This window comes from Gracilinanus agilis, chromosome 5 (assembly GCF_016433145.1).
Source record: "Gracilinanus agilis isolate LMUSP501 chromosome 5, AgileGrace, whole genome shotgun sequence".
In the NCBI taxonomy this organism is placed as follows: domain Eukaryota; kingdom Metazoa; phylum Chordata; class Mammalia; order Didelphimorphia; family Didelphidae; genus Gracilinanus; species Gracilinanus agilis.
Genome location: NC_058134.1, coordinates 212,632,466 through 212,653,306, shown reverse-complemented (window position 1 = coordinate 212,653,306; position 20,841 = coordinate 212,632,466). Strand labels below are relative to the sequence as shown.

The 20,841-nt window shown below is 36.7% G+C and overlaps 1 protein-coding gene across 4 annotated transcripts in view; it reads right to left on the bottom strand.

Annotated features, from left to right (window-relative positions):
* The window catches only part of KIF21A (kinesin family member 21A), a 160,659-nt gene extending 141,161 nt beyond the window's left edge, over positions 1 to 19,498 (bottom strand). For 3 of the 4 annotated variants that reach the window (XM_044677889.1, XM_044677891.1, XM_044677892.1), the window contains exon 1: positions 19,227 to 19,497. In XM_044677889.1, the coding sequence (XP_044533824.1) occupies positions 19,227 to 19,270 (44 nt within the window). In that variant the 5' untranslated portion in view covers positions 19,271 to 19,497. Of the gene's footprint in view, positions 1 to 19,226 lie in introns of all 4 variants that reach the window. The other variant, XM_044677890.1, reaches the window with a different exon arrangement.
* Positions 19,499 to 20,841: the final 1,343 nt, after the last annotated feature.

Genomic DNA, 20,841 nt, shown 5'->3' with positions numbered 1-20,841 from the left:
ACTTGACCCCCATTGCCCACCCTTGCCAATCTTCCACCTATGAGACAATACACCGAGGTACAAGGGTTTAAAAAAAAAAAAAAGAGTGCATTAGTGCTTCAATTTTCTCACATCCTCCCCAACATTTGTAATTTTCCTTTTCTGTCATAATGGCCAATCTGATAGGCATGGGTTTTAATTTGCATTTCTCTAATTAACATTTAGAGCATTTTTTCATATAGTTATAAATAGATTTGAGTATTTCATATGAAAACTGACTGTTCATATCCTTTGATCATCTATCAATTAGGGATGCCCTGTATTCTTAAACATCTGACTCATTTCTCTATATATTTGAGAAATGAGGCCTTTATTAAGAAACTCGTCATTTTTTCATCATTATGATTACTGTGTATTACCTTCCATCCTATTTTTCTCAGCTTATCCCACTCTTCCCTTTCACTTTGTGCATCTTCAAAAGTGTTTTGCTTCTGACCACTTCCTCCTCCATTCTGCATTATCTTCTATCAGCATCCCAAACATTTTCTTGTCCCTTTTCATAGAAACAAATGAATGGGTGGATTCTTCCCTCTTTGAGCCAATTCAGATTGAAGTAAGGTTCAAGCACTCCCCTCCCAAGTTCCTCCGTTCTCCCTTCTACTGTAAAAGCTGTTTTGCACCTCTTTTATGTGAAAAAAAATTGCCTCTCCCTTTCCCCTTTTCCCAGTGCACTCCTTTCTCAACTTTTAATTTTCTTTTTTTTAAAAGATATCATCCTATCATATTCAACTCATACCCTTCCCCTCTAGCTATGCATACTCCTAATTACCCTAATAATGATAAAGTTCTTGGGAATTACAAGTATTCTCTTCTCATTTAGGGATTTAAATTGAATCCCTTAAGATTTCTCTTTCCTATTTACCTGTTAATGTTTCTCTAGAGTCTTATATTTGAGAATCAAATTTTCTATTCAACACTGGCTTTTTTCATCAAGAATGTCTAAAAGTTTCTATTTTATTGAATATCCAATTTTCCCCCAGAAGGATTAGACTCAGTTTTGCTGGGCAGTTGATTTTTGGTTCTAATCTTAGTTCCTTTATACTCCAGAATATCATATTCCCGGCCCTCCAGTCCTTTAATGTCAAAGTTGATAAATCTTATGTTATCCTGACTGTGGCTCCATGATATTGGAATTACTTCTTTTTAGCTGCTTGTCCTATTCCCTCCTTGCCTTGAGAGGTCTGGCATTTGTCTATAATATTCCTGGGAGTCTTCCTTTTGGGGATTTCTTTCAGGTGACTAGTGGATTCTTTCCATTTCTATTTTACCTTCTGGTTCTAGAATATCAGAGCAATATTCCTTGATAATTTCGTGAAAGATGATGGTTCTTTTCTTAATCATGACTTTCAAGGAGTCCAATAATTCTTAAATTATCTATCTTGGATCTATTTTCCAGATCAGTTGTTTTCCCAATGAGCTATTACACTTTTTTCTATTTTTCATTCTTTTGAATTCGTTTTGTTGTTTCTTTATGTTTCATGAAGTCTTTAGCTTCCCCCTGCCCAATTCTAATGTTTAAGAATTCTTTACTTCAGTGAACTTTTGTATAACTTTTTGCATGTGGCAAATTCTTCTCAAGTGAATTTGTGTATATCTTTTTCTATTTGGCTTATTCTGTTCTTTAAGGAGTTCTCAGGGGATGTTTGTGCCTTTTTTCCATTGGCCTATACTATTTTTTAAGTTATCATTTTCTTTAATTTTTTGTGCCTTCTTTACCAAGGTATTAAATCTTCATTCATGACTTTCTTGCATCTCTCTCATTTCCTTTTCCAATTCTTCTTCTAGCTCTCTTATTTGATTTTTAAAATCTTTTTTGAATTAGTCCAGAAGTTCTTTTGGAGCTTGACACAAATTCTTATTTTTCTTTGAGGCTTTGGATGCATCAATATTGACTAAGTTATCCTCTTTTATTTTTTTTTATTTTTTATGGTCATGCAAAACAACTTCTATATTGGTCATTGTTGTAAAAGCATTCATACATAACCAAAACCCAAAAATAAAACCAGACATACTGATGTGAAAGACATTGTTGTCCTCTTCTAAGAGAGTTTGTGTCTTGGTCTTCCTTGTCATGAAAATAACTTTCTGTGTTGCATTTCTTTTTTTTTTTTTTTGCTATTTATACATTTTCCCAGCCTTTTCCTTGACTTTTAAATTAAAAAAAAAAAAAACAAAAACAACAACTGTTAAAGTTGGGCTCCATTCTTGTAGTGAAGTGAGCACTATTCCAAGTTTCAGGTTATTTGTCTAGTTGCTTTCACAGCTAGCTTTGGGGAGCTATATAAGTTTTCAATTCTTCCAAAATGGTATGGTCTAAGGAAATATGTTTCATATCCTCTGATCTGTGAGTGACTGCCAACACTTATTCCTGCCCTAGAACTCAGAATAGCCACAAGTACTGTTGTACTAGTGATCCTCTTAACCCTAGGACTGTCATCCAGGACTGCAACCTGGACCAGCATATGGGCAGTACAACAGAGTCCTGTACCCAGAGACTAAAATGACGCCTGTAATCTGCTTTGACCAGTTTTCCGTCTCCCCTACCATCTGTGGGTTGAGAGCTCTGGAAGCCAATGCCCTGATTCAGATGCCCCAAAAGCTTGCTGAAACGGGGCCTGCCTGGTTGTACTGGTCTGCACTCCACTTCCACTCCTGCAAGACCTTTCCTTTTGACCAACCAAGTGGTCTTGGCATGAAAAACTGTTTCACTCCTTTCTTTTGTGTGCCACTCCAAAATTTGTTAAGGTGTCATATCAAAGTTGTTTGGAGGGTAATTTGGAAGAGTAGATCAATGGACATACAACTAAAAAAACTAGGAAAAGAACAAATTAAAAATACCCAATTAAACATCATATTGGAAATCCTGAAAAAAAAAAAGGAAATATTAATAAAACTGAAAGAAATCCACTAAACTACTTTAGGAGTACTTGGGTGAAAATTTACATCTCAAAATGATTATATCAGTTTTTTTAAAAAGTACAGATCATTACAACTAAAAGAAACCCTGGAAAAGCAAAAAATTAAATATCCCCAATTAAATACAAAAACAGAAATCCTAAAAATCAAAGATTAGTAAAATTGAGAGAGAAATATATTGAACTAATAAATAAAACCAAGGGATGACTTTGTGGAAAAAAATAATTTAAAAACTAATTTGATTTCAAAAAAGAGGGAAAACCCCCAAAATAACCAGTATAAAAATGAAGAGTGAATGCACTTCAATGAAGGTGAAATTAACATGATCATGGAGAGCTATTTTGCCCAATTTTCTGACAATAAAGCTGATGTTTGAAATGTATGAATATTTCATTTTTATTCATTCATTTCAGTCTTGTCCAACTTTTTGTGATTCCATTTAGAGCTTCCTTGGTAAATATACTGAAACTGCCATTTTCTCCTCCAGCTAATTTTAAAAATGAGGAATCCAAGACGAACAAAAGTGACTTGCCCAGGAACACACAGCTAGTAAGTGTCTGAGGCCAGATTTGAACTGAAGAAGGTTGAGTCTTCCAGACCCAGCACTCTATCTTCTGCCCCAGATGCATATTCACAAGAGTATAAATTGTCCAGTTAAATAGGAGGAGAAATAGAATTGGGCATGCAACTAAAAAACTATGAAAAGAACAAATTTTAAATCTCCAACTGAATACCAAATTTGAAATTCCAAAAATCAAAGGAGAAATTAATTAAAGTGAAAGTAAGAAAACCATTGAATTAATATATAAGACTATAGGTTGGTTTTATGGAAAAAAACAATAAAACAGATAAACCATTTGTTAACATGATTTAAAAAAAAGAAAATAAAATTATCAGAATAAAAAATGAAAAGGGTAAATGCAGCACCAATGAAGAAAAATTAAAGCAATTATTTGCAGCTAATTTGCTCGATTACATGCCAAAAAATCTAAAAATATAAGCGAAATGGATAAATATTTACAAAAATATAAATTTCCAACATTAACAAAAGAGGAAATAGAATACTTGAATCACTCCACCTGAGAAAAAGAAACTGAACAAGCAAGCCATCAATGAACTCCATAAAAAAGTTTCCAGAGCCAAATGGTCTCACAAAGTGAATTCTACCAAACATTGAAGGAACTCTGATAAAGATTTCATTTCTCAGATATGTAGAAAACTGAGTTATAATTATAAAAATACATGTCATTCTCCAATTAATAAATGTTCAAATGATATGAACAGTTTTCAGAAGAAGGAATCAAAGCTATCTATAATCATATGAAAAAATATTCAAAATCATTACTGATTAGAGAAATGCAAATTAAAGTATCTACGAGGTACCACCTCACACTTATGAGATTGGTTTAATATAACAGAAAAGGAAAATGATAAAGATTTGAGGGGATATGGGAAAATTGGGATAATAATGCATTGTTACTGGAATTGTGAAATGACCCAACCATTCTTAAGAGCAAATTGGAACTATGTCCAAATTGTGTGTACCCTTTGAACCACAACAATACTACCAGGTCTGTATCTCAAAGAGATTTTAGGGGAGATGGGGAGGAAAAGAAAAAGAAAAAGAAAAAAGGACCTATATATACAAAAATATTTATACTAACTTTTTATATGGTAGTAAAAATTAGAAATTGAGAGGATGCTCATCAACTGGGAAATGACTGAACAAGTTGTGATATATGATTGTAACGGAATACTATTGTGCTATAAGAAGTGATGAGTAGGATGGTTTCAGAAAAACCTGGAAAGGCTTATATGAATTGATGCAATGTGAAATGAGAACAGAACCAGGGGAATATTGTACATAATAGCAAACAATATTGTACAAGGATCAACTGTGAAAGGCTTAGCTATTCTCAGCAATACAATGATCCTAGAGAATTCTGTAGGATTTATGATGAAAAAAACTATCCACCTCCAGAGGAAGAACAGATAGACTCTTAATTCAGATTAAAGTATATTAATTTTTACTATATTTTCTTCTAAGTTTTTTATATGTGTCTTCTTCCACAACATGACCAATATAGAAATGTGTATTGCATATATAATATGTATAATCTATATCAAATTACTTCCCATCTCAAGGAGAGGAAAGGGAGGGAGAGAATTTGGACCTCAAAATTTTAGAAAACTAATGTTAAAAATTGTCTTTACAAGCAATTGGGAAAAAATAAAATAGTTTTAAAAATTAAATGCTGACAATATAAAATACTCAGGAGTCTATCTAGCAAGACACACACAGGAACTTTATGAACGCAGTTAAAAAACATTCTTCCTGCAAATACAGACCTAAAGAACTAGAGAAATATTAATTGCTCATGGGGCAAGCTGAGTTAACATCATAAAAATTATAATATTGACAAGCAGGATGCTTTCAGAATAACTGGAGATTTACACAAACTGATGAAAAGTGAAATGAGCAGAACCAGGAGAGTACTATACATAATAACAGCAATATTCTACAATGGTCAACTGTGAATAACTTAGAATGACAATCTCAAGAATACAATGATTGAAGATAATTTCAAACGACTTGTGATGAAAAATGCTATCTACCTCCAGAGAAAGAACTGATGGAGTCTAAATTAAGATTGAAGCATTTTTTTAACCCTTACCTTCTGACTTAGTATCATTTCTAAGACAGAAGAACACCAACGGCTAGACAATTAGGGTTGAGTAACTTCCCAGAGTTTCACTGCTAGGAAGTGTCTGAGGCCAAATTTGAACCCAGGTCATCCAAACTCCAGGTTTGGTGCTCTATCCACTGTGCTACTTAATGGCTGCATATTTTTAAACTTTATTTTTATTCTGGGAGGGGGGATGTTTTCTTTTGCAACATGGCTAACATGGAAATGTCTTGCATAACTACATATTTAATTTATATAAAATTGCCTCCCTTCTTAAGAAGGAAAGGATGACAGGAGGAAGAGAGAATATGAAACTAAAAATTTTTAAAAAGAATACTAAAAATTTTTGTTTATGAGAAGAAAATAAAAAATTTAAAGAACAAAAAACCCAATATCACCTAAATTAGTTTACTTATTCAGTGCTACTTCAATTAACCTATCAAGGAATTATTTTATGGAAATTTGATAAATGCAAAGATCCAAGTCAAACAGGTACATGATTTAGACATGAAAAGTGATATTGTAAGCAAATTTGGAGAGCAAGGGAAAAATTTACCTGTCAGATCTATAGATACGGGAAGAATTCACGACCAAACAAGAGACAACCTGGCTTATGAGAGGTAAAATGGATTTTTTTTTAAATTTAAGTATTTTTCCATGGTTACATGATTCAACTTCTTTCTCTCTCCTTTTCCCTCCCCCTCCTAGATCTGACAAGCAATTGCACTGGGTTATACATATATTATAAAATGGATAATTGTGAATCTATTAAATTAAAAATATTTTTCACAAACCAAGCCAACAGCCAAAATTAGAAAAAGAAAAAAGCAGGAAACTGGGAAAAAAATTTTATGGTAAGTTTCTCTTATAAAAGTCTCATTTCTCAACTATGGGAAATGAGCCAAAGTTATAAAAATAAGATCCATTTTCCATTTGATAAATGGTCAAAGGATATCAATAGGCAGTTTTCACAAGAAGAAACAAAAGTAATCCACAGTCATATGAAAAATGCTTTAAATCTTTAATAATTAGAGAAAGGCAAATTAAAACAACTCTGAGGTACTACTTCATCATTGGCTAACATGACAGAAAAGGAAAATGACAAATGCTAGAGTGAATATGGAAAAATAGGTACACTCATGAACTGTTGGTGGCTGTGAACTAGTCCAACCATTCTGAAGAACAAATTGAAACTATGCCCAAAAGGCTATATAAAACTATATTTTTAGAAAAACAAAAGAACCTTTGATCCAGAAATACCATTATTAGTTCTATATTTCAAAGAGATTAAAAAGAAGGGGAGCCTTATGTGGTGGCAAAGAATTTGAAACAGGAAATACACACCAATTGGGGAATGGCTGAACAAGTTATAGTATTATGATTATGACAGAAAACTATTGTGCTGAAAAAAACGATAAAGGAGATGGTGAAAACCTGGGGTGAACTGTTACAAAGTAAAGTGTCCAGAACCAGGAGAGCAATATACACAAGAAACAGCAATATTCTAATGATAATCAACTATATATATGTATATATATACAATAATCCATGACAATTCCAAAGAACTCATAATGAAAAATACTATCTACTACCAAATAAAAAGCTGAAGAACTGAGTATAGATTCAAACATTTTTTTCTCTTTATTTTTTCTTGTTCCCCCCCACCCCCACAATTTGATAAATGTGGAAGTAGGTTATGCCTGACTTCATGTGTATAATGGATGTTGTATTTCTTGCCCTCTTAATGGGTGGAAGAAAGAGTAGAGAAAGGGAGAGGATTTGGAACTAAAAATAAACTTTTTTTATATTGAGAAAGGAAGAAAAATGAAATGTTACGTATGTGTATAGTCAAGCAAAATAAAATTCCATAATAGCCAAGGGCAACAAAAAATGTTTTAATCTGTACTCTGAGTACATCTTCTCTAACTGGAAGTAGATAGCATGTTTTATCTTGAATCCTCTGGAATTGTGGCAGGTGTCACTGTGTTCAGAGTCCCTAAGTATTTCAGAAGTGATGGTCTTACAGTATTGATGTTACTGTGTAATTATTCTCTTGATCTGGCTCACTGTAGTTCACATCTAGTTCATTTAAATCTTCCCCAAACCATCTTCATCATCATGTCTTATAGCCCAAAAGCATTCTATCACATAATCTACTGTTACTTATTCGTCCTTTCTCCAATTTATGGGCACTCCCACAGTTTCCAGTTCTTTACCACACAAAAAGAACTGCCAGACAACACCTCTTTGTGGACTAGCTCAGCAATCCCCCAGGATCTCTTTCTCCTCCCAAATTTTCTTGCCCAAGTGCCCTGTTGCAGCTGTATTTGAGTCTCTAGCATCATTAAACTGCTGGCTAAATCCTCTGCCCAATTTCCCAGGATCTGTTTGCCTCGGTTTCTCAAATGTAAAATGGGGATAATAACAGCACCTACCCTGTGGATATTGTGATGCTCAAGGAAATAATATTTTTTTCCATAAAAATGTTCTTTTTTCTTCCAAATTCTATAAAACCAAATAAAACAAGTATTTTCATATACAAAGAAAAAGACTGTACATAAAATGAAATCACAAATCTCTTAACTTTTCTTCATATCTATATAATAATATCTACATAATAAATATCTACATAATAGATCTCACCTACAAATGTCCCAGCCACTTCCCACTTTCCCAATATAACAAAAGGTATTGCCTGGGAGATGGGTATACTTGTACAAATTAGATATTTCGTGTCTTCATCTTTCAGTTCACTATCTGGAGGAACATTTACAATTTATTCTTCCAATTGTTAATTTTGTAGCTCTGTGTAACGTTCTCTTGGCCCTATTCATTTCACTGTTCATTATCCCATGTAGTTCTTTCCAAGTTTTTAAAAAAATTAGCCTGATCTTTTGCTTCTTATGAGGCAGTAGTATTCCATCACAATCATGTACCACAATCCCCAATTGATAGGCATCTCCTCAATTTCCAACTTTTTGCTACCACAAAAAGAGCTGCTATAAAAATTCTGGAACATTTGAGATCTTTTCCTTTTCTCCTGATAAATGAGATAACATTTGTAAAGCACTTAGCACTCATAGCACAATGCATGAACTCCCCCTACCTCAATAAAGGAGATAATAAGGAAAATCACTTATTGAACTCTTCAGGTTTTAGAGAGCCCACATTCCTCAGCTAGGTCTACTAATAGTCTCCATTTACCAAGTCAGTCACAAGTGTGGTCCAAAAGACGGTTAGTCTTAAAACATTTAAAGTGTGTTGCCTAGTCTGTCCCAGAGCTCTATTTATTTATTTATTTAGCCTTTATTATTTTTATATCAATGATTATAAAACAAGAAATCACATGTAATCCTTTTAGGTAGGTAATCACAACTGATTTTAGAAAGTTAGGCCCAGTTAGTAAACTGTGTATAAGATATCAATTATGATAATAGTCATAACAATAGAAAAGATAGCTATAGCGCAGGGTATTAGAACAATCTAGCTATCAAAAAAAATTAGCTTCTATTATCGACTTTAGAATGCTAAGTGTTTAGCTTGACTGAATCCTGATTTCTGATAAAGATAACAAAAATGATCATTGAGTCAGTGGTAGAAATCAAGAATGTATTACCAGGACAAGATGGTGTTTGTTTTTGTGAAGGATTTACATTCACTCTAGGTTTCTTGGAGTTAATGGCCCAGTTAGGACCTTTGGTTTATGTTTAAGTTTACTCCCAGAATCAGTATATTGAGTTAAATATGCTTATGTCAGTCTAGTATTTGTAGTATCAATCAGAGATGACTGAAAATTGCATCTTTATCAGATTATTCTAATATTTTTGATATTGTTACTTTCAAACTGCAGTGATAAATAATGCTTGTGATATACCATGAACCACACACTCTAGAGGTTGAGACACTTAACAGAGGCCTTCATCTTTGAAAATTCTTCTGACGTCCAAGCAAAATTGGTGCTAAATCACCAAAAGGACAAGAGCAAATGAGGACAAGAGCCTTTATTGGGATTTATTAACTCTCTTAGCAAATATTCCTAAACTTTAGTAACATTCTGTATATTTGGTATTATTAATCACTTATGTTAATTGACTGTCAAAAGTCTATAAAACAGACTGTTGTACATCTAAACGAAGTCTTTGCCACAGGTTGGGTATGGTGAGACCTCCAGGTCTAATTTCCCACAATTAAAGTTTGGATCTTCAACTCAAAATGATGGCCCAGATATGTTTATTTCTTATAGCTCTTACGATCCTTCAAGGCCCATATTTCTGGAGCCCACTATCATAAGGACAAGACTAAATAGAGTTTTTAGCAGGTAGCCAGAATAAGTGACTGTCAGGGTTCATTCATTAGTTCAATTCAATAAACATTTATTAAGTACTTACTAAGTTGCCAAGCACTATGCTAAGTTCCTGTTATAAAAAGAGGCAAAAGCTTCCCTTGAGGAGTTTACAATCTAAGGAGGGACACTATACAAACAAATATACACAAAGCAGGCTGTGTACAGGATAAATGGGAAATAATTAAAAGAGAAAGCAAGGAAATTAAGAGAAGTTAGGTTTCTGGAATTCCAAGTTGTTTATCTGCCAAGAGTTGCCAGTGAACAGATGATGAAGGGTTATACAATCACCCTTTGTCCAGAATTGCCTATGAACTGGGTGATGCCAGATGTTCCTGAAGAACATTGTTTTGCCTGATTTAACAATGGCTTTATCCATTTTGAGAGGCATAAGCAAAAAAAAAAAAGACTTCAGCAGCCATTTCCCTAGAGAATGCCCTGGGAATGAAGCTCTGGCAAGTCTTCTCAGTGGGCTAAGCTCTAGGCTAAATGGCTGGCACAAGAGAAAGCCTTGAAGGATGAGGAAGGGAAGACATCCCTCTACATGATTCCTGAGAGGGGACTGAATCTGATCAAGTGGTCTGAGACCTGGAAGACACAGAACCAGACAATCAAAGGTTCTTCAAGATTAATAGAAGAATTTTGTCCATGTTCCACTTCATACAGTTATTTGTGAGGCATGACAACACCCAAAAATGGCATTAGAGAGGTCAGGAGTAGGTCGGCTGCCAATATGAATAATTGGGGTGGTGATGCCTAGTGGTTCTGGGCACAGGGCCATACTGATCCCCCTAAGGACAAGGCAGCTATTCCTGCTCAGCTGGGCTCCTTGTGCCAATAAAATTGCCAATTTAACACAAATGCTCTTCGACTTGTCCCAACTGGTAAAATGGTACTCCTATCTCAGTGTAATGGGCTTGCCCCTGCTCATTAAGAGTTGCATCATCTGGTACTTAACTGCCCAAGTTAGAGGTCCAACTACCTAGCAGCAATGTCTATGGCAAACCACTGCCACCACCACCCAAGTGGAAAAAACTATAGCACCGTGCTTGTCTCCAGGAAGATTTATTTGGAGACATATCAGAATAACATAAGAGGGGTTAAAATGCCTCCCTGTTGGTTATTTTGTTTTACTAGTTAATACTTCCTACATTTCAAAGGGGATTATGATGAACCTCACAAAAAGCCACACTCATTCATATGATACATAGGTCTTTACTTTGTTAAATTGCAGTAAATTCTATCTAACATTGATTTAGAGGTGGGGTGTTTTTTAATCATTTTATCCACTGAATATTAATCAGATTTCTATCAGAATTCAGTGAACACATTCATTATCCATTCTCTGCAGACTTTGATACTGCTGCCCACTCTCTCCTCCCTGATACGGTCTTCTCTCCAGAATTTCAGCCCCTTCTCTGTCTCTTTTGCTGCATCCTCCTCCAGATCCTCCTCTCTTCCCTTAGGTATCCTGCAGGTTCTGTCCTGGGCCTTCTTCTCTCACCCACTAGACCACTTCACTTGGTGATCTCATTAGCTCCCTGCTGATGATTCTCAAATCTACCTATCCTTCCCCAACTCTCTGCTACCCTCCAATCTCACGTCTCCAACTGCTTTTCAGGTATCTCGAGCTGTCTGTCCAATAGGCATCTTAAATTCAATACATCCAAACCAAATTAATTATTTTTACCCCAATCTCACCCCCTCCCCACTATAGAAGGCAACCTCATCCTCCCAGGCCTAGGACTCACAACCTAGGAGTCATCCCGTCAGCTTCCCAGATCTGATATGTTGCCAAGGCCTGTTATCTCCCCTTTCCAATATCTGTCAAATACCCTCTCTTCTCTCCTTGGACACAGCCACAAGTCTAGTGCAGGCTCTCATCCCCTGGCACCGTGATGAATGCCATAGCTTTAATGGTGGATCTGCCTGACTCAAGTCTCTGTCCATTCCAAATCAAACTCCATTCAGCCTCTAAAATGATTTTCCTAAAGCTTCCTATCGCCTCCAAAGCCCTTCATAACTTAACCCCTTCCTTCCCTTTCAGTCTTCTTATGCTTTATTTTTGTTTCAGTGACAGTGGTCACCTGACTGGTCAATGAACAAGGCACTCCATCTCTCTACTCCAGCCATTTTCCCTGTCTGTCCCCCAGTGGTTCCCAAACTTTTTTGGCCCACCACCCCCTTTCCAGAAAAAATATTACTTAATGTCCCCTGGAAATTATGAAACTATTTATTGAACTCAGAATAGAATGTAATCCAAAAATATGTGGCCATCACGGGCCTCCTGGATTGCTGCATCACCCACCAGGGGGCAGTAGTGCCCACTCTGGGAATCACTGCAGTGTCCCCCATGACTGGTATGCTCTCCCTCCTCCCTCTGACGACCAACCTTTCTGGCTTCCTTTAGGCTCCCACTAAAATTGCATCTGTTTATAGGAAGCCTTTCCAACCCTCTTAATTCCAGCACCTTCCTCCTAGGAATTGTTTCCTCTATCCAAATTTGTTTGCCAGTCCTCCCCCCACTGGGCTGTAAGCTCCTTGAGGGCATGACCAGCCTTTTACCTCTTTTTGTATCCACAGGGCTTAGGGCAGTGCCTGGCATACAAGTGCTTAATGACTGACTGATGGAGATGCTGACCCCAGGCTGAGAGAGTGTAGAAGCAGAGTAAGTGTCACCAAATGTCACCATAAGTTCTGAGGCAGGCCAAATCTTCCATATGGTCCCTTATCTCACCCCAAAGGAATGGAAATGGTGACTCCCACTTCATCAGTCATCAAAACAGTTAAGTAGCCCAGATGCGCTATGGACTAGGGACCAGGGAGAGAATTAAAAGAGAAAGGAAAGCAGAAAGCATGCAGAATAGAAACAAAACTAGAGAATCCTATGCATTCTGTGCAGGAAATGAAAGGTCATAAGACAACAGATGAACTTTTTGTTAGATGAAGTTAAAGATGCTGCTTAGTTTGATGGCAAATACTGAGAAATATAAGAAACCAAAATGAAATAACAATAATGTGTTTTCATAAAAGCATCCATAGTAAAACAGCACTTAATCATACATTCTATGGAAACTTTTCCAATTTGAATTTAAGAAATTTTTCAAATATACAGATAGTACTCAAAAGTGGAAAAGGAGATGTTACCAGAATTTTGGAAGAGGGCAGGGGAAATGATAGATTCATTTTCATGCAAAAATACTACTTTTCTCTCACTCTGTACACTCATTTTGTTATTTCTCATTTGTCTTTCTAATCTATTCACCTGTTAAGTGGGTTGGAGTTTTTTGTTGTTGTGTTGGTGGGGAAGGGAAAGGAAAAGTGAAGGAAAAGGCTTGACCACAGTAGGAGTGTTTTACTGCACAGTAGGAAATGAAAATTCACATCAATGTATAATACGAGTTATTTACTTAAGCAACTAGTAGAAAGGATGATTAAAAGTCAGATTAGTAAATGTAAGGAATGTATTATAGTTGTGTACAAATAACACTAAAAAGAATTATCAAAATAGTTAATGGAAAAGTTAGCGGCAAGGAAGAAATTAATATGAGCACCTCAAAAAAGTTCTATTTAAAAGCTAACAACTAAGAGAGTGAGAAGTCTTATTTTTAGGTGAGACAAATTCAGTTCAACAATTTTTAATTCCTTGTTAATTTGAAAAAACAGCAGGCACAAAGTAAAAAACAAAAACAGTACCTGCCTTCAAGGAACTTATATTACAATGGAGAAATACAACATTTACACAGAAGAAGACAATATAATTTGAGGAAGGAGAGGAAAAATTAACTAGGGGATCCATTAAGTCTTCCAGTATAATGTTGTACCTGAGATGAGCCTGAAGGAAAGAATGTGCTATTTTGGTATAAAATAACAAATGGAAATAGGAAAAAAATGTAATAACCTATGATTCATTCAGATAATAAAAACAATCATTTCATAAAACACTTCTTAAATATAAGGCCAATAAAAACTAAATCCTATGTGAAGACTAGTTTAATTACTGTAATTTGGAGTATTTCAAATTCCAAATATAGTTTAATAACGGAGAGGTAATGATGTAGTGGAAAGATGATAGGACTTAAGAGTCAGAAAACACAGCTTTGAATCCTGGATCTGACACTTATTAACTATGCAGCCCTGGGCATACCACCTATCTTCTCTGTATCCCTTCAAGATCCACTTTCATATGGGAAGAATAATATTTGGGCTATCCTCCTCACAGGATTATTGTGAGGAAATCAATCATAAAACCTGAAGCATCAAAGAAATGTGAAATATAAGAATTAACATTTTTACTATTTAATTACCAAAATGTCAAACTCATCTTTTAAGAGCCTAGAATTTGTCAGATACTACTCTATCCCCTCTAGGTGTTTTTGATCTAATTAAAGTAAAATAGATTAGGCATGCCATTAGAGTGGAGTTCTACAGCATCCTCCTGAGTATAACCTATGATCAATCAATAGCAAACCACATTGACCCTCTCCAGAGTTCTCTAAAGATCACTGGGACAAAAAAGATTTTGATCTGGATCCTGGTTCTGCTCATTTTTATCTATATGATCTCTAACAAGTCACTGAAACTACCTGGGTCTCAAATTGCTTCTCAGTAAAATGAAGAAGAAACACAGGATTATTAGATATATAATTGAAAATGACCTCAGAAGCCAACAAGTCCAATCCCCTTGTTTTACAAATAGTGGCAAAGGGTATTGAGTGCTGTACCCAGACTGAAGAAGACTGAGTTCAAATTCCATCTCAGGCATTTATTTACTATGGGATCCTAGGCAAGTCATCTTAGGCATTTACATCTCAGCTGTAAAGTGGGGATAATAATAGCACCTACTTCCCAGGCTGTTATGAGGATAAAATCAGATAATACGTATGAAGCCCTCAGCATAGTGTCTGGCATATGGTAGATGCTACATAAATATTAGCTTTTATGATTATTTATTACAACAAAGTCAAGTTCTCCTTTGAGGAAGAAAGAAGTGAATAATGAATAATTTTTAATAATAAAGAAAATAATTTTTAACTCTACAAAACTTCTCTTTATATGCTTCATATGCTCAGGCATCACCCATCAAATAAGGTATGTCTAATTTTGACAGAAAATAATATTCCCAACAAATGTTTATAATCATTGTCACAGAAGGGAGCTACATGGCTGTTTGTGAAAAATTAGACATAAGAAAAACTGTAACTCAGTTGCTTTCTGGGAGAAATGGAAAGAGTAGGGCAAATTATGATGAACTGCCTAATTGTTGGTTTAACTGCCAAAATGCTTTCAGACTTCACTGAACTGGAATTTCTGGTGCATCTTTCACTACACCATAATTATGCCCCCAAAATATCAACCAATTAGCATGCAAGAAGGTAAGAGCTTAAGAAATATTATGAAAACATTAATGAAACATTCTAATTATACTTTACTTGAAAATTATATGTAAACAATATTGCATATATCAAATAATTTTCCTATTTACTTATAATTTTATAGATTCTCTATCTTCATTTTAAAAATCATCTTCAATTGGGTGTCCTAACACCTTAGCTTCTAGTTTATTTCTTTTCCCCTTCCCTTTTGAACATCATTGGAGTCAAATGATTTGTTAAAAAACAAAATTAAAATGACAAAAAAATTTATATATATATATATATATATGTGTGTGTGTGTGTGTATATATATGCATATATATCCTATTGTAATATAAGAATCTTCATATGATGCTTTTTGTTGTTATTGAGTTGTTTTTCAGTAATATTCAACTCTCCATGTCCCATTTAGGGTTTTCTTGGCAAAGACACTGGAGTGGTTTGCCATTTCCTTCTCATTTTACAGATGAGAAACTAAAGCAAATAGGGGTTAAGTGACTTGCCCAAGATCATACATAGCAAGTATCTGAGGCAAGATTTGAACCTAGACCTTATTAAAATTACAACTAGACTACGTTGCATAAAATTTTAAATCATGTTCACATAATCATATTCTTAATTCCTGAACCAAGAGGCAAAAAGCAATTTCTTCTGCATCTGATTTTTTTTCCCCTGTTCCTGTCATATTTTTGGAACTGACATCCCCTTAGAAAAAATAAAGTTTGAATTTCACTGAGTCAGTCCTATGAGGACAAGAAGTATTAAAAGAAACAATCTCTAATAAAGTCCAAAGTTTTAATTATTTAAATTATAGCAGAGGGGCTTTTCTTATTAGGGAGTCCCCTATGCCAATGAAATAACTAATCCTATCTTTTTTCCCCTTTAAAATATTATAGGATACTTATTTTTACAATAAGTTGTTCTTATTCAGTTAAAAACACTGCCACTTTCAACATTCCCCTTTCTTTTCTTTCTTTCTTTTTTTTTTTTGGCTATTGTCAAACACCATTCAATTCAATGAAAACATTTATTAAACACCTACTATGTGTAAGGTGGTATACTAGACACTGAAGATAAAAAAAAGGTGCCAGTCCATGGCTTCAAGATACAATCTATATGGAGGAAGGAATACACAAATAAGTACAAAAGGAAGTAAAATGTGATGGAGCAAATGAAACAACTAGACAAAGTATGATGGGAAAATGAGGATAGAGAATATATACAAATTTCAAGTGTTATGAAAAACTATCTATAATCATGAATATTTTAAGTCAGCTTCTTACAATTTACAAAATTAAGAAAATATTCCAAAAATACATATTACATTGAGTCCATTCAACAACACTAGCAATGAAAAGCAGGGTACTGTCTAGGCTACTGAGGAAGAATATAAATACCCAAAGCCAAGAATGAATACATGTAGTTCCAACCAAAAGGAGCTTATAATTTAGTAGGGAACAAATACAACAGTAAGTAGAATGTAAAATATGATGTGAATTACAAAACAAAATATGGAAAAGTTCAGATGAAGGAAAAATAACTTCGTGCTTGGTAGATAGGCAGAGCTGGGAGGAAATGAAGGAAAGTTGACCCTGGCCTTGAAGAATGTGAAGGATTTTATCAGGTGGATATAGGGAAACAGTAGCATCTTGGTATCAGAAATAGTATGGTAAAAGACACTAGAAGGCAAGTAGCTCAGTTCAGCTGGATTATAGTATGGGAGAAAGATGAGGTAGCATTAGCCATGACCATTTTATTCTATGCCTGACTTCCTCCCATCTTTTAAAAATGTAATCTTGTATGAACCCTATACTATAAAGAAGTACATAGGGACTAGACCTGTCAGTACACTGGCACAGAGATCAATCAGCTAGAGAAACTCCGAAGATTAGCAATTCTCTGCAATTTACTGTCTTTATCGAGTGATCTAGAGCACTGAGAAGTGAAGTGGCTCCGGTCAACTCTCCACCCACGATTGCATGATGCTGTAATGAAGAGTCAAAGAGATAGAGTGGTAAGAAAGAGAAGAGAATAATGCACTATGCATTTTGGCTCTATTATTTACTATCTGTATGGCTGAACAGACTTTCTCTAATTTCTTCACCTATAAAAAAATAGTTAGTCTAGATCAGAGTAACATAGATTTAGAGTTGGAAGGAACATCAGAGGCTATCAATCTAACCACTCATTTTACAGATTAAACCCAGGGAGATTAAGAGACTTGCCCAACATAGCTGGTAAGCATTAGGTGCAGGATTTGAAGTCAGGTCTTCTAAACCAAAAGCCAAGTTCTTTTCATTGTACTAAGCTACCTCCCCTTCCTCCAACCTAATGGGAGGAGCTGCTTTAGAATCAGCTAAGACCCCATATAATTCTAAATTCTATTCTTCAAAGAACCAAGGTAATATAATTATATAAACAGCCCTATTATAAGAAGCAACAGTTAACTACACTAGAACTTCCAAAATTTTGTAACATTTGCTTCTTAATCTGAAAATGATGTTGAGTATTTTTCATTATAAAAACTTAGTTATGAGTATTAACCACAATTTTTCCAACTTAAAAATGTTATCATTGAAATGCTATTTTCATACACAAACAACTGAAGTTGGAATTATTTTAATAGTTTTCAAGAAATAGTATGAATTATATGTGGATTTTATATCTCTTTACATCTCTGAAGTCATACATTTACTTTAAAGATCACAGAGATGCATATGTATACAAATAATAGATATTTAATCTCAAATCAGGTATCTTGGGGATGGATTTTTAGTACTCCTGAAGGAAAAAAAAGGAAAAAAAAGAGAGACTCCTAGTACTTAGCCAAACTAATGCATTTGTTCTACCCTGAATGCTTCATTAATTTTTCAAGCAGTGCACAATGATATTGCAATTTTCCATAAACACAAACGTCATACTTAACAGAGAATAAGTGAAACTCTAAGTTATAAAGTCTAAAATATTCTGTTAATGGCTATGCATTCTATTAGAATTTGTTGACCAAAGTAGTTGATTCAGTCTGGAACTGAACTCAATACCGTGGATAATTTAAATATTATTTTGGAACCACTCTGCTTAACCCCAGGATGTTTCATTCATTCCAAATAGTCACCTGTTTAATCCCTTCACTACTGAAGGATCATAATTTTCCTCCGGTTACATATGAATTATAATGGCTCCTACATAGTGTGTAATAGAACACTCAGAGAAGTAGGTTACACACATACACAAAGAAAACATACAAACAAAAACCTCCCAGGCTTTTCTGGTTCTTTCAGAAGCTTAATAAAGCACACTTTTTGCGAGTTTTATTCAATAATGCAGAGAGAGGGCCTTTCACAATCTTTTTTATTCTTTTGTTTTCTGCTTCCAAGAATTTATACATGCATGACAGTAAGTAATCAAAATAACACCGAGGAGCGAGGAGGGAGACCACGCCAAGCAGGACAGACAGTCGCCAAGGGCAGCCAAACATTTAGCAATTGTCCATTGTGTGTGCAGAGGGTGGGAAAAGGGAGGAGGAAGAAATGTACTTGTCTCCATGGGAAAACAAGGCAGCAGGCTGAGGCGGCGCAGCCACCTGCGGTGTGGAGGGCCAGCAACAAGGCACTCGGGCTTACACACCAGCGTACCTATATACCCAGATAAGGCACAGTAAAGGACGAGTGCAGGGGTAGGTGACGGAGCTGCCTCTCCAGAAACCCTACCGCACGGATCATAAACAGGAGGCTGACATGGCCGGGCCACAGCGCAGGGCTGGCAGCTCACGACTTTACTGCACAATAAACTCTTCCCTGACATCACGCGGACCCCCAGCCCCGACCCCCACAACGGGGCGCCCCTACGCCTCTTTCTCACCCTTACCTGACAGCTACTCTCACGGAGCTCTCGTCCTGGGCGCCCCACATGCTCCTGGGGCTCCGCCGCGCGGGGCCGGGGCCAGATCAGGACTACTCGCTCTCCAGGGGCTTCCGCTGCCCGGTGGCAACGAGGGAGGGAGGGGGCCCTCACGGCTCAGAGCGGAGAGGGCAGGCGGGAGGAGGCGGAGGCCACAGGCGAGAGGCGGAGGCCACGGCTCACCTCCAGAGTGCTCCAGCCATGTTGGGTGACTGAATGGAAAGGTGGTGGCCACGAAGAAACGGGAGGAGGTGGGGAGTGATTCACCGCCCCTCCTCTCCTCCCCCTGGAGGATCTGAAGATTCAGTGGATCGCAGGCCGGTTCTCCACCTCCCTCGCGGCCCTCCGGACCCGCCCCGCGGCCCGCCCCCCTTTCCTTCCCTGGCCTGCCTGAGGCCTCCAGACAGGCTAGTGGTTCTGACTCCTCCTGGTCCTTCAGGTTCCTCGCTCTGCAATGCGTCAGGAACTGCGGCCGCCTCCGACCCACCTTCCTTTCCCACGCCCTGTTCCGTGGGGCTCTCACGGAGGGAGAAGGGAAACACGCGCGCGCGCACACGCACACACGTACACACACGCAATCTCGTCCCAGCCCTGCATCCGTGGTGAAACTAGTCAGGTGGTGTCCCGTTCTGTCTGTTTTCATCCTTAGCTTTAAGAGTTCTCCCCAGCTCGGACTTTAAACGACTCCCCCGCCCCCTTCTCATTTCTCCATCCTCAGCACCCTCCGGGCCAAAAACCCTGTCTGCCAGGCAAGCGCCGTCATTGTCCATTAACGCGGTGCCCTCTGACTTATCAGTTACAGCATATAGCATTCGGGGATAGCATGGGAAATCATTTACTTCGGGAACCTAACGAGGTGACCCTTAAAGCAATTATCAGGTAGTAATATAAAGGGCATCTTTGTCTGTCTGGAGTTCGCCGAACTGAATTTCCAGGATGCCCTAAATTCTTTTCCATCAAAACCCCAGGGATTTATCAAGCACCCAGCTTTTGGGGGTTTTGTGATATCCTGAGTTATATTTTGCTTCCACGGACGGACCCTTTTTGTTATGCAGTTGTGATGGCATCTTCGTGACTCCATTTGTGATTTTCTTAGCAAAGATACTGGAGGAATTTGCCATTTTCTGCTCCAGCTTATTTCACAGGTGAGGAAACAATGACAAACAAGATAAAGTTATATGTCCAAGGCCTCACAGGTAGTCTGAGGCCAGATTTTAATGCGGAAAGAGGGATTTTCCCAACTCCAGGCCCAGCACTCTACCCTCTGCAAAACCTAGCTGCTCAATAGCCTTTTTTTAATGGCTTTTTTTGCTTTTTCATATACGTATCTTTTCTGAAAGAAATCACTACCAAAAAATATAGGCATTTTTACAACAAAGTCCAATAGCATTGAATGCATTTGCAGTGTCCAAATTAATGCACAGATATCCTTCCTCCCACCTCTCTGCCCAAATAAGTTCACTTTGAGTAAAAGTGATCCCTTGTTCAGATAGGCTGGCTTTTTGTGGTGTCTCAGCTGACCTGTCATCCACTACTAGGTCAGAACAAATAAGTCTATCTGATTCTTATGTTGACTCTTCAC